Source organism: Artemia franciscana, chromosome 21 (assembly GCF_032884065.1).
Source record: "Artemia franciscana chromosome 21, ASM3288406v1, whole genome shotgun sequence".
NCBI lineage: Eukaryota > Metazoa > Arthropoda > Branchiopoda > Anostraca > Artemiidae > Artemia > Artemia franciscana.
In genome coordinates this window covers 23,395,017-23,416,537 of record NC_088883.1, presented here as the reverse complement: position 1 = coordinate 23,416,537, position 21,521 = coordinate 23,395,017, and the positions used below count along the sequence as shown (strand labels likewise).

Below are 21,521 nucleotides of genomic sequence, written 5' to 3'. Positions count from 1 at the left end.
TGACGACCGGGACACAGGAACACAACTACAACGGGGACACCGGGGGAAACAGGGGGATGTAAATGACGACCGGGACACCGGGACAGGGAATGGTCGATTAGCAATCACCATCAACAAAGCTCAAGGGCAATCATTAGAATCATGAGGTATAGATCTGAATACAGATTGTTTTCCCATGGACCATTATATGTTGCATGTTCAAGAGTCGGTAAACCTGACAATCTATTTATATGCAAAGACAATGGGACAGCAAAGAATGTTGTATATTCGCAAGTTTTACGTAGTTAAAACCATATATATATATATATATATATATATATATATATATATATATATATATATATATATATATATATATATATATATATATATATATATATATATATATATATATATATATCTATATTCACAGGTGGGACATAGGGACACAACTACAATGGCGCGTAACTATTATGGCGCGTAACGACTTACGCGCGCGGGGGGGCTTGGGGGGGGCGCGAAGCGCCCCCACCAACTAGGTGTTGGGGTGGCGCGAAGCGCCACCCCAACAGCTAGTATATATATATATATGTATATATATATATATATATATATATTTATATATATATATATATATATATATATATATATATATATATATATATATATTTAAACACATATAGTTATTCCACATAGCCGAAATTTTATTAGGTAGTGTATGATACTTTTAATAGTTGGATTTTTTTTTAACCCGAACATCCAGATTTTTACACATTAAGTTACATTTGGAAAATCTTTTCTGTGTGTGTGGGGGGGGGGGTATTTAGACTCTTAAGCTTCCTGGCTGTGCATATGTGTGGTGGAACTGAATTCTTTTATGCTTTCAGGAACAGATTTATGATGCTTCGTCAAGTAGTCAGTCCAATGGATCCTGGTTCTCGAATATTCTTCCATCAGGAATAGGTCCTGCCACAAACGGATCTAGAACAACGGCTCAAACTGCTCCCACGTCTTCTAGCCCTAGTCCTGTGTCTGGTAGCCCTCAGAGAACGCCCACATCTGCCGCAAGCCATGAGCGTCAGTTGTCCGACAAAGAGAAAAACGATTGTGACATGATAGGTTAGTAGAAATCAAGGCCGTATCTAGGGGGGTACCGAATTGGACCCCTTCTCCGAAATTTTTGTCTGGTTTGTTAAATAAATAAAAATGAATATAAACCAATCCTCCCCTCCTCTGATTAATCCTTCTCTTTATTTTTAAAAATACCTCTTTGGGGATAATATGATTGAAAATCGCTCTTTTTTGGTGTATTCATTGAAAAAAAATGACAGATTTGCCCCCACCCGCTAATTTCTGTGATTTGCGCCACTTTTCGTAAACAATTGTAAAAAAAAGTTCGTAGCAGATGTTACTTTAATTTTGAATATTAAATTGTCTTTGCATGGAAACATTCCGGCATCTAGAAGTTTTATGTTCTTGTTCCTGGTATCAAACATTAAATACAATATGATCATATACCTGTAGATACCGGAAAATGCGGAAAATGCATTGCAATATGTAAACAACCATCACACATGTAACAAGAATTGTGGGAATCAGTTGTTGCAATAGAGATACCGGTGATACAGTAATAGAAAAAATTGATTACAACAATATAGAAATAATTGTCGAGAAATTAAGACATTGTTTGAATCAAGTTTTAGATTTTTAGAAATATTGATTTCAGTAGAAACAATCAAGAGGTTTCGGAAATATTTTGTTCCTTTAGATTTATTACTTGAACAGAAGCTAGATAATTTAGAAAAAGCCTTGCAAAAAGTTTTTGAGTTTTTGAGAGTTCAATGGTGCAAAAATTGGTTTGAAAATTAATGTTAAGAAGACCAAATCGCTTAGACTAGGAATAAATCATGTCCTGTAAGATAGCTTGTCTTGTGTGGGTAGCATTATTCGTAAAAATGGTGGAAGCAGTGAAGACGTAAAAAGTAGAATTACAAAGGCGTAGTTTTTTTGCAGTTGAAGATTTCTGAAGAATGGGAAGATAAGTCTGCATTGAAGTCACGATGGGCATGGACCACTGCCACAATGGCAGTGAGGTCAATAGTCAGAAGGCGGTAAAGCATCCGAGGCAGTGTCTAATCTCTTCCTGGCAGTCATTTTAAAATGGAGGGTCGCCGGCTCTACGGATACTAGACCTGTGGATTTGTGGTTCATTAGGGTTGGCTCAGCCCACCCCGACAGGTTCAAGGGACCCCTTTGCCGTGTGCTTACCTTGTATTGGTCTATTCCCAACCAGCAGGATTTCTATGGATAGTGTTGTCACTCGTTTGGCTGAGTGCATGGAGAAAAATCATCTCTACGAAAAATACGGTTTAATACCGCTTCCTAGGAGTATAATAACTAGTAATTGAAAGGTTAAGACTACTTAGTATTTTTAGTTTACAGGATTTAAAAGTTAACGGTCTAAGCATTTTATAGATTCGGTTGGAGGAGGAGCTAGCGCAGCTGTATTGGCCTCTGGTGGCTTGAAGCTGTAGCGACTTGTTAGTAATAGTAGCAGTACACATGCAACAAGAATTTGGTAATCAAAGGTGGAAATAGAATAGGGTAATTTAGACGACAGAGAGATTTCTAAAATTGCATATGTTCATAGAAGGGTCGTATCCCATGGGGGGGATGTTTGGGGTTTGAACCCTCTCCCCCCTCTAAATGTTTGAAGACTTGTAAAAACGTAATAAAAAATGGATATAAATAAATTCTTGATGCGTTTTAAAGTTGTTTTTTTGTGTAACCCCCCCCCCCATCGGGAGAAAAATTCTGGATACAACCCCGGTTCATATTGTTTTTGCCTGTATAGATGTTAAATATTGTAGAGGAAGTATTGCAATGCGTGAGAAGTTAAACGGTCGTCACTAATTTTTTGATTGGAGACAATAACAATCAATCAAACAGGTTAGATAAGGAGGCAAGGGCATATCCAGGATTTTGTTTGGGGGGATCAAAATTTGTTTATGTACATTTTGTTACGTAGTCTGTTACTTCTTTTTGATTTTTTTTTTGGGGGGGGGTAGTTCAACAGGGGTACCCTCCCCACTGGATACGGCCTTGGAAGCAGGTTTGAGAAGCAGGAAATCTTCGCTGAGAACGTACAGGGGGATCACAAAAACGTATTTCGTCTGTTAAAGATTAATTGCTCATAAGAAGCAGGGTGGAAAATTTTGGTAAATATGAGTTAGTGTCTCTGCTTCACTGTCAACAATTTATTTATTCCACATTTTAGTATTTCTTTTAAGTTTGTTAGTTTTAAATCTAATTATGTTAGGTGCTACAAATAACTTTATGTCTAATAATTTAGATTTACTGGAAATTTGAAAAATGCTCGTATCCGAAGTAAAAAAAAAATTCTACTCTTGCTCTTTTGTGGTTAAGCTGTCCTCGTATTCGACCTCGTATTTCTCGTATATGATTGTTTTGATACATTTGCTTTTGTAGTTTTGTTGCTGAGAATATTAGTTATTTTCTATTTTTTTTTTTGTTATTCAACTTCTCCTGCCTATATAACGGTTTATCAATTAATTATATTACTATAAGCGAGAGAGAAATATATTAAACAAGAAAAGATAAATTACAAATACTACAAATTTCAATCAACAATTATGTCCCTAAAGACGTCGATATGGTCTTTTTTAGGTTCAATTCTTAGTATTTCTTTATTTTTTAAATATACATAACTTCTCTAACCTTAATTAATAACAATATAACATTTAAATACACACACAAAAATACTCTTTAAATTTTGACCATCTACATTAAATAACTGAACTATGATTTTAATATTGCTATATATTTTAATATATAGAACTATTATATTTCATTTTATAGTTAAATATAAAACATTCGAACAAGAAGGAATCCCCCCCTCGAGAGTGCTTCGGCTGCGAAGTGCTTCGAAGGAGGGAGTTCTTCTTGGAGGTTCATTCTAATTACACAATAGGATTTTGCTGAGGACGGTCCTTGGACATAAGACTGAAATATTCATTTAAATTTGAATTCCACTGTCTTACGAAATAATTCTCTATTGTTCTTCTTAGTTTTACTGAGGCCCTTGGACGTGGGGCCGAAAGATTAACTTAAATTAGAATTCCACTGTCAGAAAAGAATTTCCTACTGTTCTTCTTGTTTTTGATGTTTGTGATGGAAAGGCAGTGTTGTCTTCGTCGCTATTTATAGTTAAAAATGTTTTATATTTTTTAGAGCGTCTTATCAAGTCCTATTTTGGGATCGTTCGGAAGCAAATACAGGATGCTGTACCCAAAATCATTATGTATTTCCTTGTAAATCATATGAAAAATAGCCTTCAATCGGAATTGGTGACTCATCTGTACAAGGCAGAACAAATAGACTTACTTTTGGCCGAATCTGAGCATGTGGCAACTAGGCGACGAGAAGCTAGTGAAATGCTACAGGTAATATTCTATTCATTTGAAAGTAATAGAAAATAAATTGGGTAGGGGCTACTAACTAAAAAAAAGCTCTATTCATCACCAAACCGCCTCAAGCCAAAACAGCTGTGCACGCTTTTCCTCCACTATTGGAAGCTTCACTCTTCATACCCCCTCCCATGAAGCTTTAATTTTTGGTAAATTGCTTCTGGTTACTCTTTCGACCAATCTGCGCAAGAAGAGACGCGTTGTTGTAGATGATCGGTGATGTGATGGCTCCTTGCTTTACCAGGGGTGTCATTTCACGAAAATGTGTGGTAGGGGGCAGGTTCGTATCCACGATTTTTGTTCGGGAGGAGGGGCTACCAAACATAAAACTTTACAAAACCCAGCAGTGAAATCGATCAAATCTAATTCAGCTGGTGTTGATGGCCTAAACGTTAAAGCATTTAAAGCAGTTGCTGCGTATCTCTTACCTGTGATATTATATCTAGTCAATTTATCTGTTCAAAAAGGTGTTTCCTGACGAACTAAAGCGGGCAAAAGTTATACCCCTCCATAAAGGAGGCGATAAAAGAGATATTTCCAACTGGAGACCAATATCTATTCTACCGCTCTGTTATATTTACAATTAATGCAAATACAACATATGGTGTTATATTTACAATTAATGAAGGATTGATAAAATATTTAATTCAAAAACTTGCTATCACAAACCCGGAAAGATTGAATTTGAAATTTGGGGTTTACAAATACAAAACCTGACAAAGAGCTTAAGAAAAATTTCGGGAGGCGGGAGGGTCAATTATGAATAAAACCTGATTTTATGTAATAATTTGAACATAAACTGCCCGGAAATTTGGAAGAATTTATGATTTCCTGGAGGGACCTCCCGACCCTTCCCCCCATCCTTCCATTGAGTACGCTCCTTTTTGAAGTTGGACAAAAAATATGCTAACCAAATCTCAAAACAAAACAAAGGATTAAAGAGTGGCAAAAGAAGGCCAAAAATGGAGGGCTGGATTTTTGGGGGGAATGTCTTTTTGGAAGAATGTGTTCCGTTACTATTGTCGTATTTTTGGAAAAATGGAGTTTTCTAAAAATCTTCAGAAAAACGTACCTCGCCTGTAGTCAAGAATTTTTAACGTAGCATGGGAGGAGAGAGTATGGGACTTAAGCTTCTTTGAAAATCATGTGCAGGAGCTTTTTTTTTTAATATTTCAATTTTTCATGGTTTTTCGCGGGAGATGCCAGTATGCCAAACTTGACCAGCGTAATTCAAGGTGAGGGTGGGACAAAGGAAGTATTGATCTTTGAAGAATGGAAAGGGGACAAACAAATTCATTGAGCTAGATGCATTAGCTTTACGGATGATATTTTTAACAGGGACACGCCACTTTAAATTAGAAGAAATTATGACGCCAAGTAATTCAAAGGATGAGAGGGAGATTTCAGGAGAGGTAGGAATAAGGAAATGGGACGGGGATTTAAGTAAAACATTTGCATAATCATGAATTAGAAGGCTTTAGTCTCCTGGCCAAGCTTAAGGCATCACGCGTAATTGCCCTGAGAATCCTCATAGGGATGCTCGTTAAATTTCTTTATCAAGTCTCACCAACTGTGAGGTCATCAACAGTATTTGTGATCTATTTGATAAGAATGAGACAAAATCCATTACGGAAGGGAAGAATTAACATTAAATTCAGTGACAAGTTTTTCAACTATTATATTAATCAGATCAGATGGTTTTTGGAGATCAATGGAATTAGGTTTTCAAGAGTTTTTTTTTTCTGTGGTGTTAACAAGATGAGCAAAGTAACGGGAATTTTAATTGGATTTGAGGTGTATTTGGTCAATTTTTCAAATCGTCTAGTGTAGATGGCGCTGCTGTCATTTTGAAAACTTTTAACAAAAGGATAGGAGATTAAATGCCTTGAAAGTTTGGCAGCTACAGTGGCCGTTCTGACCTCTCTTGTGTCTGAGACAAAATCTCGATTAGCGCCCCTCCACCTCCCCCTATCTCCCCTTTTTTCTGTCTCTTCATTTTTGTATTTCTTTTTTTTTTGTTCTAGGCGTGGTTTTTTTTCCAGCAGCAACGCTTTCCATTTTCTTTCTAAACGCCATAAAAAACGCTAAACTTAATTAAATTTGGTCTAAATACTTTTATTTACAAGCAACGGTGGTGAAGATATGGGAAAAATTAAATTTTCGTATTCAATTTGCTCGCACTTAGTGCCAACTGCGCCCTCTGCTTTGTTTTATTAAAAATAGAATTTCAAAATTGCTAAACTTTTTATAATCGTTAGATTATTTATTTGGAATTTTTCGCCGGTAAAATTTATGCGCCCGGCCGAATGCCCCCTCTGTCCCCCTTAAAACCGCCTCTGGCCACTTAAATTATATTATTAAAATGAAATTCGCAGCAAGTACCTTCAATAGAAGCATAAATCACCTTTGACGATGTCCTTTATCCTTGCAGAAATAAACTTGACAGTTCATTAAAGATGGCAATTAAAATATATTCTGCCAATTTAACTCAGTTTTGCATATTTGGGACTTGTTGGCAGTCTACCTGCTCTCAATGGATATAATCTCTAACTATCCATAACAAAATAACTCTGTTCTAACGAGCACAATGTCAAAAGTCTTATTTTAAAATATATATTTTTACTTTTATTTAGTGTACAGTTGATGTTTTCTTTAAGAAAAATTCGATACCTTAAAAATCATACTGTGAGCTTCAACGTCAGTTCACTGTCTCAAATGCTAAAGGTCATAGGCGAATTCACCCAGGAGACTGCTTATAATTGAAAACTATTGAAGATTTGTGATTTGATTATGAAATTTGTTTGAAAAGACAAAGGAATTGTGTCGTAAGTTTTCAATCAAAACGTGTTGCGCCATAGAAAGTTAGAAAAACTGTCAGGTTGATCAGATGACATTTCGGTGATATTTGGCATTTTCCTAGAGGGTATACTAGAACATTTTTAGGGATCATCCTTTCCTGAATTAAAACAGGAAATTTTGCTCCGTTTGATCGAAAAGCAGAATTTACACTTGCTAATGATATGTTTCTCTAAAACTGGAAATCTCTGTATCATAAGAGAAGTTGCAAGGTTTTGCCAAGATTTCCAGGAAAGTAGATCCTGGAAATCTTGGCTTTTAATTTTTTGCCGTTTATTTGGATCGCTCATCCAAGCTCTACAAGTTATGGCAAGACCGCCTAATCAATTCTAAATAATTTGGCCACAAAAACTAAGAAAGTTTGTTGGACTTTAATAATAAAGTTCATATTTAAGATTAATAAAAGACATTAACTAATAAAATTTTAATATTAATAAAATTAAGACATTTAATAAGATAATTATAAAAGATTAATAAAAGACATTAATAAGATAATAAAAGACATTAATAATAAAGTCCATTATTATTAGATTTAATAATAAAATAGTCTGATTCTCTATGGCATCGAGTCTCCTTAATGTTACTGTATTTAGTATTCAGTTTTTACTGTTATTTATTGTTCATCTGGGGAATTATGGATTTGTAAGTGTTTTGTTCTGGTCAAACTCAAAAGAACAAATCCGATTTTTTTTAAAAGGACGGAGGATTGGAGGACAGAGGTTAAAAAGGGAGAGATGTCCTCCAGATGGAGGCTGTCTAAACCACATTAAGAACAAATAATACTTTTCTGGTAATGTTTTAGATGGTGCTAGTAAAAGTAGTATTGGCTTTTATTCGATTTTTTCTTATTAACAAAATAAATTGGGAGACTCATGGACTTTCTCAATCTGGGGACGAAAAATCCCATCTGACAGGCTCCAAAACAAATTTTTGTTTTCTTGATGTTTTATAAAAGAGTCAGAGGGAAGTCTTTGATATTCTATCTAAGTATATTTTTTTTCAAATATCACCCTACCTTTTTTATGACGAACAGATAAAAGTTCAAATAAGCATAAGTCCTATTATTAGACAGTGAAATAGATACAAAAATTTCTGGATATTTCGATCACAGGTACAGTGACAGTTCATCTACTGATGACCGTCACTGTATATGTTATCAAAATATTCAGAACTTTTTGTATCTGTTTCACTGTCTAATAAAAAGACTTATCCCTGAACTTTTATTTGTCGTAATCTACTATTAAATAAGAAATTCTTTCACCTTAAGTTGGAATTCATAGTTCTTTTTATTTTAGGCTTTACAGCGAGCTAGTCATATTATTGGAGAAATAAGAGAAACCCATGTTTGGTAGAATGTACGACAGTTGCACTTTCCTCCAAGTTTTCTATAGTTTTTTTTTTTTTTTTTTTTTTTTTTTGTTTTTTTTTTTTTTTTTATTTGAAGTGATTCAAGTGATAAACTCTTTGATGATGAATAATTCAAATTATAAGTCAGTCGGTATATCTGTGATTTTAAATCGATGTTACCAAAGGAAAGTCTCCTAGCCACTGGACTTGGTTACGTCAGAACCCTTGAACCATAGTGAAGTTGAAACTATCAAAGAAAGCTCGTCTGGAAAGTTGTGATTTGTCCTAGTACGAACCTTGGTTTAAGCAGGTTTGCTTGGTTTATAGGTTTAAGCTACAAACCAATTAAACATATAATTGGTTAAACAATGTATGGGAAAATTAGTAGTCCATTCTTATAAAGACGGCACACTTCTATAAATTTTCTATATAAATAGTCTTTATTTTGGAATTTTCTAAATGAATGCCATCTATACAAACCTCTTGGAGTGTACTAGAATTAGGTTTTGTGAAGGGTCAAAATCACCCAAACAATCTTTTTCGTGCAAGGTTTTCCCGTCGTATCATATTGTTGTCATTGAATGCACATCTCATTTGTAACAGTTTTGTGGAAATTTGGCGAAGGGGCTCTTTAATGTGCGTTTTCCAAGAGTGCGTCGATGGTATAGGCTAAACTGAGAAAACGTTAAAAATTGTACAATTTAACATCACTGAAGATGTATTAAACTTTTTTCTTTAAATCTAACGAATACAGTGTACACATACCGTTGTTCATCTTGTATACTATTGTATCTGCCAAAAATAAGATTTTGGGTTTAGTTATCTTAATAAACCTAGGTTATAATCTAGGTTAAAGTTATTTAGACATTTTCAAAGCCTCAGAATTCTTCTCCTAACTTTGAAGATTTCGAAAATGTTTAAATACCTTTAAAGTGGATCCGAATCTTAGCAGGTTTGAAAGTATGCACAATGTGTGATGATATTGCCCCCCCCCCTTTTTTTATATTAGCCTTTAAGTTGATGTTGTCATAGATAAAATGTGCCACTTTATCGAAATGATTCAGATTCATGGTCAGTAGATTAACCGTGAAATTCATTGATTTTTCGTTCCTTCTTCTGAAGTTAGTTATTCAACATACTAGGTGTGGATATGCTGGCTACTAAGTCTCATCTGGTTTTCATGATATTTGGTCGGACTTTTTTCAAAGCTTAACCCACAGAAAACAAGAAATTTAACCATTGTCAGTAGTATTTATTTTGCTAATCGTTGTTGATGGATTGTGCCATATTTTGATTTTATTTAGAAAATGTAATTATATAGAAAGGCTTATGTTGCTATTACTTTTATCTCGTTAAAATATTTGTGGGTCGTCCGCAGATATTGTTCCTTTCCTTTAAAGTTCTAGGCTATTTTTCATCAAAAGATATAATTTTTATTTTGGTATGGCGTTTAAAATACTAGACGACTTCATGACAAAAGAAATTGTAGACTTGGTCAAATCTGAAACGTGATAGTAAAGAAGAAAAAAGAAATGAACAATAATATTGTCATAAAGCAGCTTTCACACTACGTGCGTTATTTTCCCTGCAAAGTGGTTAATTTACGTTGTATTGACGTAACATCTTTCTCACTAAAAAAAAGGTCCTTTCAAACTATGGCTGCATTCCAGACTCAGCAAAAAGTAACTTTGAATTTAATTTTTTAGTAACTTTTACTGAAAATAGTTAAGAAGCATCTTTAGTGAAGTAACTCTGCATCATTATCATCATTGCTATTGAAAATACTGAGCAATATTCAAAGTATTCTTAGTCTAAATTATTTTGAAAGAGCAATGAATAGTTTAAACGCTTGATGACTATATCCTTACAAACTTACAAAGCCAGTAGTAACTTCACAACTGTTCCTAGTGATGTCACTTCGAGTAACGTATGTAACTAGAGTAAAGGTACTACGGTTTGCACCCTGGACTACAGCCAAAGTAAAATCATCATATGCGAACTATCAAAAAATTAATAGTTTGGAATGAGGTTCGAGTGTACTTGCTACTGCCAATGTTAAGTATAAAATTTGATCCTAAAGATTATATAACGTAATGTTGAATTATGTAACGGTACGTTGAGTTATCACAGTGTGGAGGCTCTACTGTGTAGTGTAAAAGCGCCTAAAGAAACTGCTTTTTTGTGACTATACCTGGGTAAGGCAGCTCCCAGTAATGTGAGATGAATTCCTTTACTTCGAAATTGGGATTCTGTTTTCATAGAATATTATATGCCTTGGAAAGGGTTGAGCTTCGAGCTTTAAAACAAATTCCTGGACCGTAGTTGGGGTTATAGATACATTTTTGAAAGTTTCATTGACACAGTTATGAATTTTTATGTTAGTGAAAAGGCATTGCCCTTGAGAGAGTTGTGATTCAAATTAAAGGCCTGTAGACTGGCTATTGCAAGTTTCAGGCGCCTAGCCGAAGAGCTTTCTGAGTTTCTGCGGGTAGCTTTATCTTTGAGGGAGGGGGAAGGGCCAAGTTTTAGAAGTTTTAATTATCAGATTTCTGTTAACCCAATGCCACTTCTCTTTTGCAAACAGCCTTTTGGTATATTATCGAAGTTATGGTTTTGAAAATGAGCTGTAACCCCTACAATTTTCTGTTTTCGCAGTGGAAGGTCATATCCTGATCAGAAAGGTAATTCTATCTTTAAGATAAGTTATTTGGTCTCTTTCCTTCAACAGTTTTTTTAATAAATTAATCAATTTAAAAATGATACAATTTGTTTTTTTTATACTTATGTTCGTACTGTATATTTTTTGGTGCGTGTCAAGAATTGAATAAATTGTTATATATAAACTGTTCATTGTCTTAGCTATCTCCTGGTCTTTATCTATTTGTGGTTCAAAACCAGTAGCACCGATTCACGAAAAAATAGCGCAGGGAGGCAAGGATTGTAGGGGGGGAGAGAGAGAGAAACGACGAGTTCGCCATGATAAAATAGAAAATACTAAGAGAATAGAAATAGGAAGGTATTTTCAAAGTCTAGGGGGGGGGGGAATTGCAACACCCTCCCCCTAACTAGCGCCCGTGTTCAAAAGAAAAGAGATTACAAACTGACAAGAGGTGACCTGACGTAAAAGCCGTCCTTGTTTAAATATATCAGGTGTACCCTCAGCTTTCGTTCTGAATCAAAGAATTAAGGAGACCCAAAATAAAAAAAAATGTGACCCACAGGTCTTAGGACTTAGGTCTATCCACACCTGAAAGTTACTGTTTTCCTTTTGGTTGTTTCATAAATATGTAATTTTTAAGGTGGCACCAGATTTGGTCAGTATTACAACATTGAACTATGAAAAGACATAAGCGAAACTAAATTGTTAAATTTGAAAACGGTTTTCGTCTAAAAATTCAAAATCTTTTGATCTACAAAGACAACTACATTTCTAAAAGAAACATGCATTTCACTGAAGCTGTTCGATTTTTCTTTTCTTTTTTTTTAAGTTTAAATTTACGGCTTTTCCGGAACTTCAGATTTCATTTTTAAGGACCTTGGTTCTTTCCAAGAATCCTCGAGTGGATGTAAAATATCTCATGGGTGCTATTTTTTCAGGTAGCAGAAAAAGAAATGTAAATTACCTTCTAGCGCATTAAAAAGCATTTAATTTAGTTTTTTTTTATATCAAAGCACTCTTTTTTAAGCGTTGCTTCCTAAGGTAATCATATAGTTTATGCACTACAAAGTGAATATTGGATAAAATATTAGCAAAACAGGAAGGGAAACGACATTCTTATATTTCAATAAAAACTTTAAAATATAATTATTTGATAAAAGGAACTGAACTGAATCTTATTATGGAAACTAACTGCCGGGAGAGCAAATCTACACAATAAAACGCGGCGGAATTATGCTGAAAATCAAAAGCACCTTTTTCAATGTCACGAAATAGAAAGAAGAAAAGAGGTCACTGCTGACTGGTGGATTTGTCAGGTCAAGAATCACAAATAAACAACAACTACCGCACATTAAATCACAGTTATTACAAACAAAATGTTAATTTCTTTCATTTACGTAATTCGGGTGCCATCCACAGCATTTTATCGCACCAAGACACAAAAAAGCGATAAAACTTATTAAGTTACGTAGAAAAAAGCTCTTACAGAGCCAGTATATAACACCGGCCAACAAATAATGAACACCGAAATTGCACCAGTCACAAACAAAACTTCTGTTTTCATACAATTTGTACAAAATATATTCCACACGAACTTTTTTTTTGCACAAACTCGTGCGAACAGGGGAGAAAAATCAAAAATCGGCAAATTCTTTGGCGCACTTTTCTGACGACGATATGCGAAGTGCTTCTTCTTCATAATCATCAAAGTTACTAGTGTCACCAGGCCCTTTGCACTTTGGAATGAATGGTGCTTCCACCTGAAAAAAAATTATTTTTCATAAAATATTTTAATTGATTTTATTATCAATTAACATTTATTATATTTAATATTATTTAAAATATCAGATTTTTTTGATTTTTTTATAACATTTCTTTTATATTTTAATTTTTATTAAAATTCTATTGTTATTTATTTTTTTATCTTTTATTTATTTTGTTATTCTAACATTTACATAATTTGGCTATATAAATATTACATTTAAAATTAATAATTGATTGATAATTGATAGCTTCGTTACGATGATTTGTTGTGATGGCTAACAATGGAATAAATTAAACAATTTTCTTGTAAACACATCGTTTTGTATAATACTTGCTAGGGAGGGGAAAACAAAGGGTAAATTTATCCCTTGCCACCTGATTTCTGTATCATAAAGAAATATTACCTGGAAGGGTGGGCCTTTATCATGGGTTGCTGAGAATCTTTGAGTGTAATATAATCTGTTAGATTTTTTTGTTAAAGTATGGAGGGATCATAGCATTTTTTTGCGAAAAGTTAGATTTGTACCCCACCTTCTAAAAAGGAGCCCCATCTAGTGTTTAAACTTAAGATAATTATAAATTTTTTTTTTTTTTGTGGATACATCCTCTTTCAAAATACATTTGTAAAGTGTTATCTTTTTTGCTTAAAAAAAAAAAAAAATATAAACTGTAGCTTTTGGTACATTTTTTGTCCCACCTATGAAAGGCACGTACTCATGGGGAGGAGGCCGGGATACCCCCCAACGAAATCCTAAATGTTTCCCAATCTCCGGGCACTTCTTGTTCAAATTATCATATTTTTTGTCTCACTAAGAAAAAGGACCTCAGGGTAGGGGATCGAGACCTCCCCCCCATAAATTCAAAATTTTTCATGATTTTTGGACACTTCTTCTTCAAACTATCATATAAAATTATTCAGTAATCCCCTTCCCCTCTCCCCCACTCCCTCTCCCAAAGGAAGTAATTTACGACAGGTTTAGCATTTGATAAAAAATGAAACGAAAAGACAAAAAGCAGATATTATCAGCAAGGACCTTCGCCACGCCCACGCCAACGACCTCAGTGCTCGACAAAAAAAAAAACATAACGCTAATCTTTTGAAGTATGGAACGCTACAAAACAGAAGACACACTCTGTCTCCCGTTTCTTTTGTTTTTTTTTATATCCCATATTTTTTATATTTGGATTACTTTTACATTTTTTCGTTTTTTTTTTCAAACGTCATATATAGCCACTGTGGTCTTACAACGTATTTAATATATGTTTGGCCACTCGTTTGAATGATAATATAGCAAGCAGCTGTGTGAAAAATGTGGTTCAATCCGAATCTCTAGGGCCATAATGACAAAAAGCTTAAAACAGTCGGGCCACCTTTTACTGATGAAGGATGATGGATTAGCGAAAAAATTACTTTTTGATCAACCGATTAGGTCCGAAAAAAGGAGGGTAGCCTCGAACAGGATAGGAAGCGGTCACAAAAAAAAGGGAAATGGTCACAAAAGGGAAAAAAAGAAATGGGAGACAATGATGAGTGAAATTATGTACATGTTATGTACAGTAAAGTTATGCGGAATATTGAATCAGTAAACCAGTTCTGGAATTATATAAGTTTTAGAATTATACGAGTTGATACTTCTAGATGTATTAAAATATGTTTACTAACAAGAAGTGCTAGTTTATTGGTTAATTGTAGTGTTTCATCTATGCGATTAACTTAAGTGTTTTCTTTGTGATAATAATTTGGGAAATTATGGATCGCTGATCTGGGTCATTATCCGGGATTTTTTTTTTCAAGGGGGAGGGGCGACTTTAAAACACATCAAAAATTTGTTCGTATAGATTTTTGTTACGTTTCTACGAGTCGAACAAAGATTTCGGGGAGTAAGGTATGTTTATTTTTCAAAATAAATTAGTTAGCGATGCTAAATCAGTTTTATCGAATACGAGAACCAACATTATTCTTAAGCACTGAAACAAGCTAAACAGCGCTATTAAATAAAAAAATAGTAATACGTGAAAAAAAGATTAAAGAAAGAAGAAGAATGTTAAAAAAGAATAAAAAGAATAAAGAAGAAAAGGTGAAAAGGAAGCATAGATAAAGACGAAAAATGACATCTCAAGAACTAGAAGTCTGGGCTGGAAACTGGTAATTTATGGTAGCAATTTTTTTTTTAAATACATTTGTTTGGCTACCACCACAAGCTGAAGCGAGATACAGGACGTTTATAAAAGGTAAAAATACTTTAATGGTGAATTTTACATTCCAGTGATAATGGTAACAAAATCCAAACCATCCAAATAATAATAAACACTACCAAAAAGGAGGGGTGAATTTCACAAGACTTGTTTCCAAACTTCACATAGCAATAATAGAGGGGAAGGGAAATTGTACACTTAGGCAAAACAGCCAAATTCCCAACAAACCAGGTTTAATTCCGCTGAAATTATTCGTCATTTGCCACTTTAATGGCTGTGATCATCAAAGTAACACTATTCTATAAAATTATCATCACTAGTAAAAATGACAGAATAATTTATAAGACTTGACAACCCTGCTTTCACACACCCAGTAACTGAAAAGTTGGGAGGGGAAGAGAAACAGTACACCTGGACAAAGCAACCCGACACCAAACAAACGAACTATGGAAATTATTACTACTACTTAACTACTTACAATTACTTACAATTCACCAGAGCATCAAGCCGCCTGAGGACAACACAGCTATGCACGCTCCTCTTCCATCCCAATCTATTCAAAGTCTCCCTCTTTACACCCTCGCAGGAAGTTCCCATTCCCTTTGAATCTTTTTTATGACATTCTATCACTCCAGCTTTCCGTTTAGCCCTAGAGGGTTGGCCGAAAAGGAAAATCTTCGGCAATCTGTCATCCTTCGTCCGCAGAACGTGCCCTAGCCATCTCAACCTTTCTTTTATTGTAGCCCTAGAAAGTGGGATTGAACCACATTTTTCGTATAGTTTACTGTTTGAAATACGGTCAGACAGCCGGGTACCCATAACAATCCGTAGGCAATTTCTCTGGAAAACATCTAGCAAATCTTCATCCGCTTTTCGGCGCGCCCATACTTCAGAGCCATATTTGTCCACTGTCATCATTGTAGCTTCTAATATTCTAATCTTGATTTGCAGACTTATCTTCCTATTCTTCCAAATTTTTTTAACTGTGAACAAACACCCTGAGCCTTGGTTATTCTACTTATAACATCGTCAATGATCCGACCCTCTTTACTAACAATACTACAAAAATAAGTGAAGCTGTTCACCTGATCAATCTTTTCGTTAACCAACGTCACCTTTTTATCTTCACTTATTCCTAGCATCAGTGACTTAGTCTTCTTAACATGCATTTTCAAACCTATTCTCGCACCCTGAACTCGCACAACCTTTAAAGCTCATTCATTTTGCTCACACTTTCATCTAGGATGCTTCAATCATCAGCATAATCTAAGTCCAGGAGAGTTTTTTCTCCCATTTGATTCCATGGTCTCCCGTGCTACTTAAGACAAAGTCCATCAAAATGATCCACATAAAGAGTGATAGAACACAACCCTGTTCAACCACTAATTTAATACAAAATCAGCTGCTAATCTCATTTCTTACCTTAACCGCATCAGTGTTATTCTCGTACAAAGCACCAATGACTCTAATGTATTTGTCTGGTATACCATATATAATAAGACCTTTGTTAACGCTGTTCTATCAACTGAGACGAACTCTTGCTCATAATCTATAAAACCGAGGACCAAAGGTGTTTGCAACACAGGCACTTCTCAATTATTAAGCTAAGATTGAAAATTTGACCAATACATCCTCTAGCTTTTCTAAAAAGCACTGTCCTTCTCTTAGAACTTTGTCTACAGCATCTCTCAGTCTAAAATGTATCATATTAATAAGAAATTTCCTACCTACAGAGACAAAACTAGTGTCTCGATAATTACCATACTCACTCCTATCACCTTTCTTACACAGTGGTTTAACTAAGGTTTTCCTAAAATCGTTAGGTACTTCCCCCTTTTCAAAGATCATATTCATAATCTTCAGGAACTTCAGTTTAGCACATTCTCAAAATGTTCGGCCCATCTTTCTTTAACTCTTTCTTTATCACTAATTGTGGCACCGCTCCTATTTTTAACTTTTAACTCCTATTTTCAATCTGGACAAGTCCAGATTGACTCCTCCCTCTCAATTTATTAACATGCCGGTACAATATTTTACTATTATGCCGTCTAGCTGCATCTTCCAGATCCTCGGCAATTTTATCCATGGCCTCCACTGCATACCTCCTTAGTTCATATTTTAATGCTTTCTCCACTTTCTTTACATTCTTTTTGTTTTGATATGATCTATTGCTCAAATAATTCTTGTACAAGCGACTTCTCCTCTCTATTAAACATAAAGCATGTTTCACTAATACTCTTAGCTGCAGTCCTAACTTTCTTCCCTAAGACATTGCAGCAAATTCACAAATTGTTTTTCTAAAATTATTCCATCCATCTGCCATATTGTCAAATTTTAAACTCTCAAATTTTAAACTCTCAAGTAAACTCAACTGTTCCTAGAAAGTTTCTCTCAAATTTTCATCCTGGAGTCTACCAACATAACTTCCAGGGAGGCAGTTACCCTACAGAAATTTCAGATTTAAATTAACCCTAGACACTACTAGATGGTGATCTTTACTTTTAACATCAATAACAGCACTTGTATAAACCCTAGTATCTTGTATGATCCTACCAGTCTTCGTTTTACTATAACATAATCAATAAGGCTTGCTGTCTTACCATCACGTGAATACCAAGTTAAGTCATGGGCCTTTTTTATGACCAAACACCGTGTTGGTTATAACTAGACTGTTATACCTACAAAATTTCAAAATTACTGTTTCCTTTTCCTACACCTAATTTACCTTGGCTAGGATACTTTCTATCCTTATTTCTACCGACCTGGCGTTAAAATTGCATAGTAGAAACACCATATTTCTAACTGGGACCCTGTCTATTTGCTCCTGTAACTGTAGGTAAAATTAATCTGAGTCACTAGTATTTCCGTCAGTCGGTTCTACAGGGGCATATACTACCATAACTGATACCCTGAACTTTTTAGTCATAAAATGAGCAATTACTATTCTATTATTAATACCTTCCCAGTCTAAACAAGACTTAGCAACTTCTTTATTCATCATGAGAGCTATTCCCTGTCTATGTACCCCATCCTTCCTGCATGAGTAAGCAAATTCATGGAAATTATTCATCAGTTAAAATTTAAAAACAGAGTTCATTCAAATAAAACAATACTATAAAATTATTACCACAAACAAAAATAACGAATGAATGTCGTAAGACTTGATAGCCCTGCTACAAGCAATAATTGAAAAATTTGGAGGCAAAGAGAAATAGTACACTTAGGCAAGACAAACCGATTCCCAACAAACAAACTAGCTAGAATTCTATAGAAATTTTTCATCATATGAAATTTTAAAAACAGGCAAATAAAAAATCCTGTAAAAATATAACCACAAACAAAAATGACGAATGAATGTCGTAAGATTTGAAAACTCTGCTTCTAGTAATAACTGAAAAGTTGGGAGGCGAAGAGAAATAGTACACATAGGCAACACAAACCAATTCCCAATAAACAAACTAGCCAGAATTCAATAGAAATTTTTCATTATTTGCAATTTTAAAAACAGCCAAGTAAAACAATCCTGTAAAATAATAAGCACTAACAAAAATGACCAACGAAATTCATGAGACTTGACAACCTTGTTTTCACACAGCAATAATTGAAAAGTTGAGAGGGAGGGGGGGGGAGGTAATTAGTAAATTATGACAAAACAACCGATTCCCACACACATAAAAAATACCTAGAACTCCTTAAACACTTCTGGAAATTGTTCCTCATTTGCAATTTTAAAAACATTTTTCTGCTCCTCGTACTCCTGGAATTGACTTGTGTCCCCAGGGTGCCGAAGTCTTGGAACCAGTGGTGCACTAACCTAAAGGTAGCGATAGACAGACAAGATAATAGAAACAGAAGAAGAAATTAGAAAGCAACTAAAATGAAGGCATGCTATTCTAAGCACAAAACCAAATGGTGTAAAATATGTTATTAAATCATGTCCACCCAAAAGCCGAAAGGAGGTGGGGGCAACAGTTGTCAAAAACATGCCCGTGAACATAATTTTGTTTAAGAGGGGTGGGGAGCATAGCTCTGAAAAGAAACCCAAAAATAGGTGGATTCTATGGAAAATACAGGATAAAGTTTAATACATAGATTTCAGAGAGAGCACGGGCCCGGGGATCCCCTCCCCTTTCGTAGGAAGATGATTATTAAGAAAAATCTAATTCCTCTTCTTCCCTTAATCAGGAATTATGGACATGTTCGTTTCGGGAGTAGGTGATTTATGTGAAAGCAAAGAGCGTGTCCAGGATTTTTCTTCGGGTGGGGGACTATATTTTTTTAACACATAAAAAAAATTATATGCACTTTTGTTATGTTGTGTGTGGGAGGGATCAAACCCCATACTCCCTCCCCCCCGTTAACGGCCTTGATGAAAGTGCTTGAATGTCAGCTAAAAGAAGAATGAGCAAAGTGCAAAAAAAGCAAACTACTAAACAAAACAATCGTCACACGAATAGCTAATAAAAAGACTGTTAACTACTTAAAAAGACCAAACTATAGCATGTGAGTCTAGGCTTTAGACAGGGTTGAGTACAGTCTAGACGCAGTAGCTGGAAAAGGAGGCATGATTTGGGTTTGATTCAGTTCTGACAGTTCCAGGACTAAACAATTTTTTAGGGGAGGGGGGAGGGGAATTTACCGGTTTTTTAAGACTAATAATAGCACAGGATCCCGGTTGTTTCCCGATCCATATCCAGTGTATTTTTCAAAGTTCTGCAAGATCCCTTCAAACCTCTTTCTTTAAGTTACACCCAAGAGCATTGGTACATAGTTTTAAACGGGTAGTTCATACTTTGGAATATACGCTAGTCTCAATACCGTCTTTCAGAAAGGGTGCATTGTATATTTTCATTCTCATGTAGGGGAGCAAAAAAATTTATAACAATAAAACACATATAAATAAAAGCTAGTTAAAAGTAAACGAAAATCAAACCTTGAAGGACACCCTAATGGTATTAAAAACATACTAATTTAGAAGGGAATATTCCCTACAAAAAAATCAGAGCAGCTGGGTCAATTCAAAAAATGGGGGGGGGAGGAATGAAGACGACTTAAAAAAGCAAATAATTAGCCTTAATGTTAATAAAATTAAGTATAATCTCTGTTAAATAACCAAAAATTTGAATCTTTATTATGATGTGTTCACTATACACTATTAACCTGACGTCTTGTTATGCCGTCAGGATAGACCTCCAAGAAGAACTCCTCCCTCGGTAAAATATGCTTTTCTAAATCTAGGGAGGGTGAGGTTTTTTGAAAATAGTCATTTTTCAATGCAACTACCAAAAAAAACATTTTTCAATCTCAGGGGGAGGGGTGAATACCCAATTTCCGGGGAATTTATTCACGATAGGCCATGTTTCAACGGCAAAAAACGTCAGTCATGACAAGCAAATAGAAAGCGAAATAGAAAGCTAGCTTAAAAAACCAGCTAAAGAAGACTATCCAATATCTAAATTTTTCTCATTAAAAAGAGCATTAATGATAGGGTCTCAGTTTTATTCTTGAATATTCTCAAAAGTCCTACTCATTTTTGAATTTATTGATTAAAAAAAAAAACAAAAATAAAAAGTGTTTTTTTTTTAACCATGAATGTGATAATTTGAATTAATAGCCAGAAGGACTTTCCAATGACGATCTGATCTTGCCCTCCCATTCTACTCAATTATTAGCTTCTCGCCAATATTGGTCAGCCAGCTTTCCCTAGTCATAAATATTACATGGAAAGCCGAGTTAGTTTCACAACGAACTGAGGATTACAGGTCTATATTGCCCTGTGCGGCTGGACAAGTGACACACTAATGTTTACATCCTATGCCGGAGAGTAACTCCTCAGCTATATTAATCTACTAAACACTAATTTTACAGAATCCCTTATTTAATTCACCAAATTTGCTTAAACAAAAAATTTTTCGCACGCTGACCAATGGTCTGCGTAACACAGGTACGAACCTCCAGATTCACTGCCTTTGGCCGGAAGTGCAATGCGTGGTTGGAGGCAAATCATCCGACGCTTCCCGTGTTTCCCCCCCCCCCAGATTTCTTGAGGTATCCATTTAGAAATGGGTCGACTCTGGCTAAGCTTACAGAGTCAGACCATTGACCCTCGTTCCAAACCAAATAACCAGCAACACCAAATTTACGAAAAATTAAAATTGGAAAAAACTATGACATTTTTTTTTTGTCTTAATTCGATATGGCATTTCATTTTGGGCGCAATGTGTTTTGGTTAA

The 21,521-nt window shown here is 34.9% G+C and overlaps 2 protein-coding genes across 10 annotated transcripts in view; one reads left to right on the top strand and one right to left on the bottom strand.

Annotated features, from left to right (window-relative positions):
* LOC136040856 (dynamin-1-like protein) overlaps window positions 1-11,512 on the top strand; it is a 93,873-nt gene extending 82,361 nt beyond the window's left edge. Inside the window, exons 10-12 of the mRNA XM_065725233.1 lie at window positions 867-1,098; window positions 4,231-4,442; window positions 8,618-11,512. Coding sequence (XP_065581305.1) covers window positions 867-1,098; window positions 4,231-4,442; window positions 8,618-8,674 — 501 coding nt within the window. The 3' untranslated portion in view covers window positions 8,675-11,512. The remainder of the gene's footprint in view (window positions 1-866; window positions 1,099-4,230; window positions 4,443-8,617) is intronic.
* Window positions 11,513-12,431: 919 nt separating this feature from the next.
* Window positions 12,432-21,521, bottom strand: part of LOC136040857 (cAMP-dependent protein kinase catalytic subunit 1) — a 324,235-nt gene continuing 315,145 nt past the window's right edge. For 5 of the 9 annotated variants that reach the window (XM_065725234.1, XM_065725235.1, XM_065725241.1 and 2 more), the window contains 2 exons: window positions 18,971-19,102; window positions 12,432-13,088 (listed from right to left, as the gene is read on the bottom strand). In XM_065725234.1, coding sequence (XP_065581306.1) covers window positions 18,971-19,102 — 132 coding nt within the window. In that variant the 3' untranslated portion in view covers window positions 12,432-13,088. The remainder of the gene's footprint in view (window positions 13,089-18,970; window positions 19,103-21,521) is intronic. The other 4 variants (XM_065725236.1, XM_065725237.1, XM_065725240.1 and 1 more) reach the window with 1 other exon arrangement.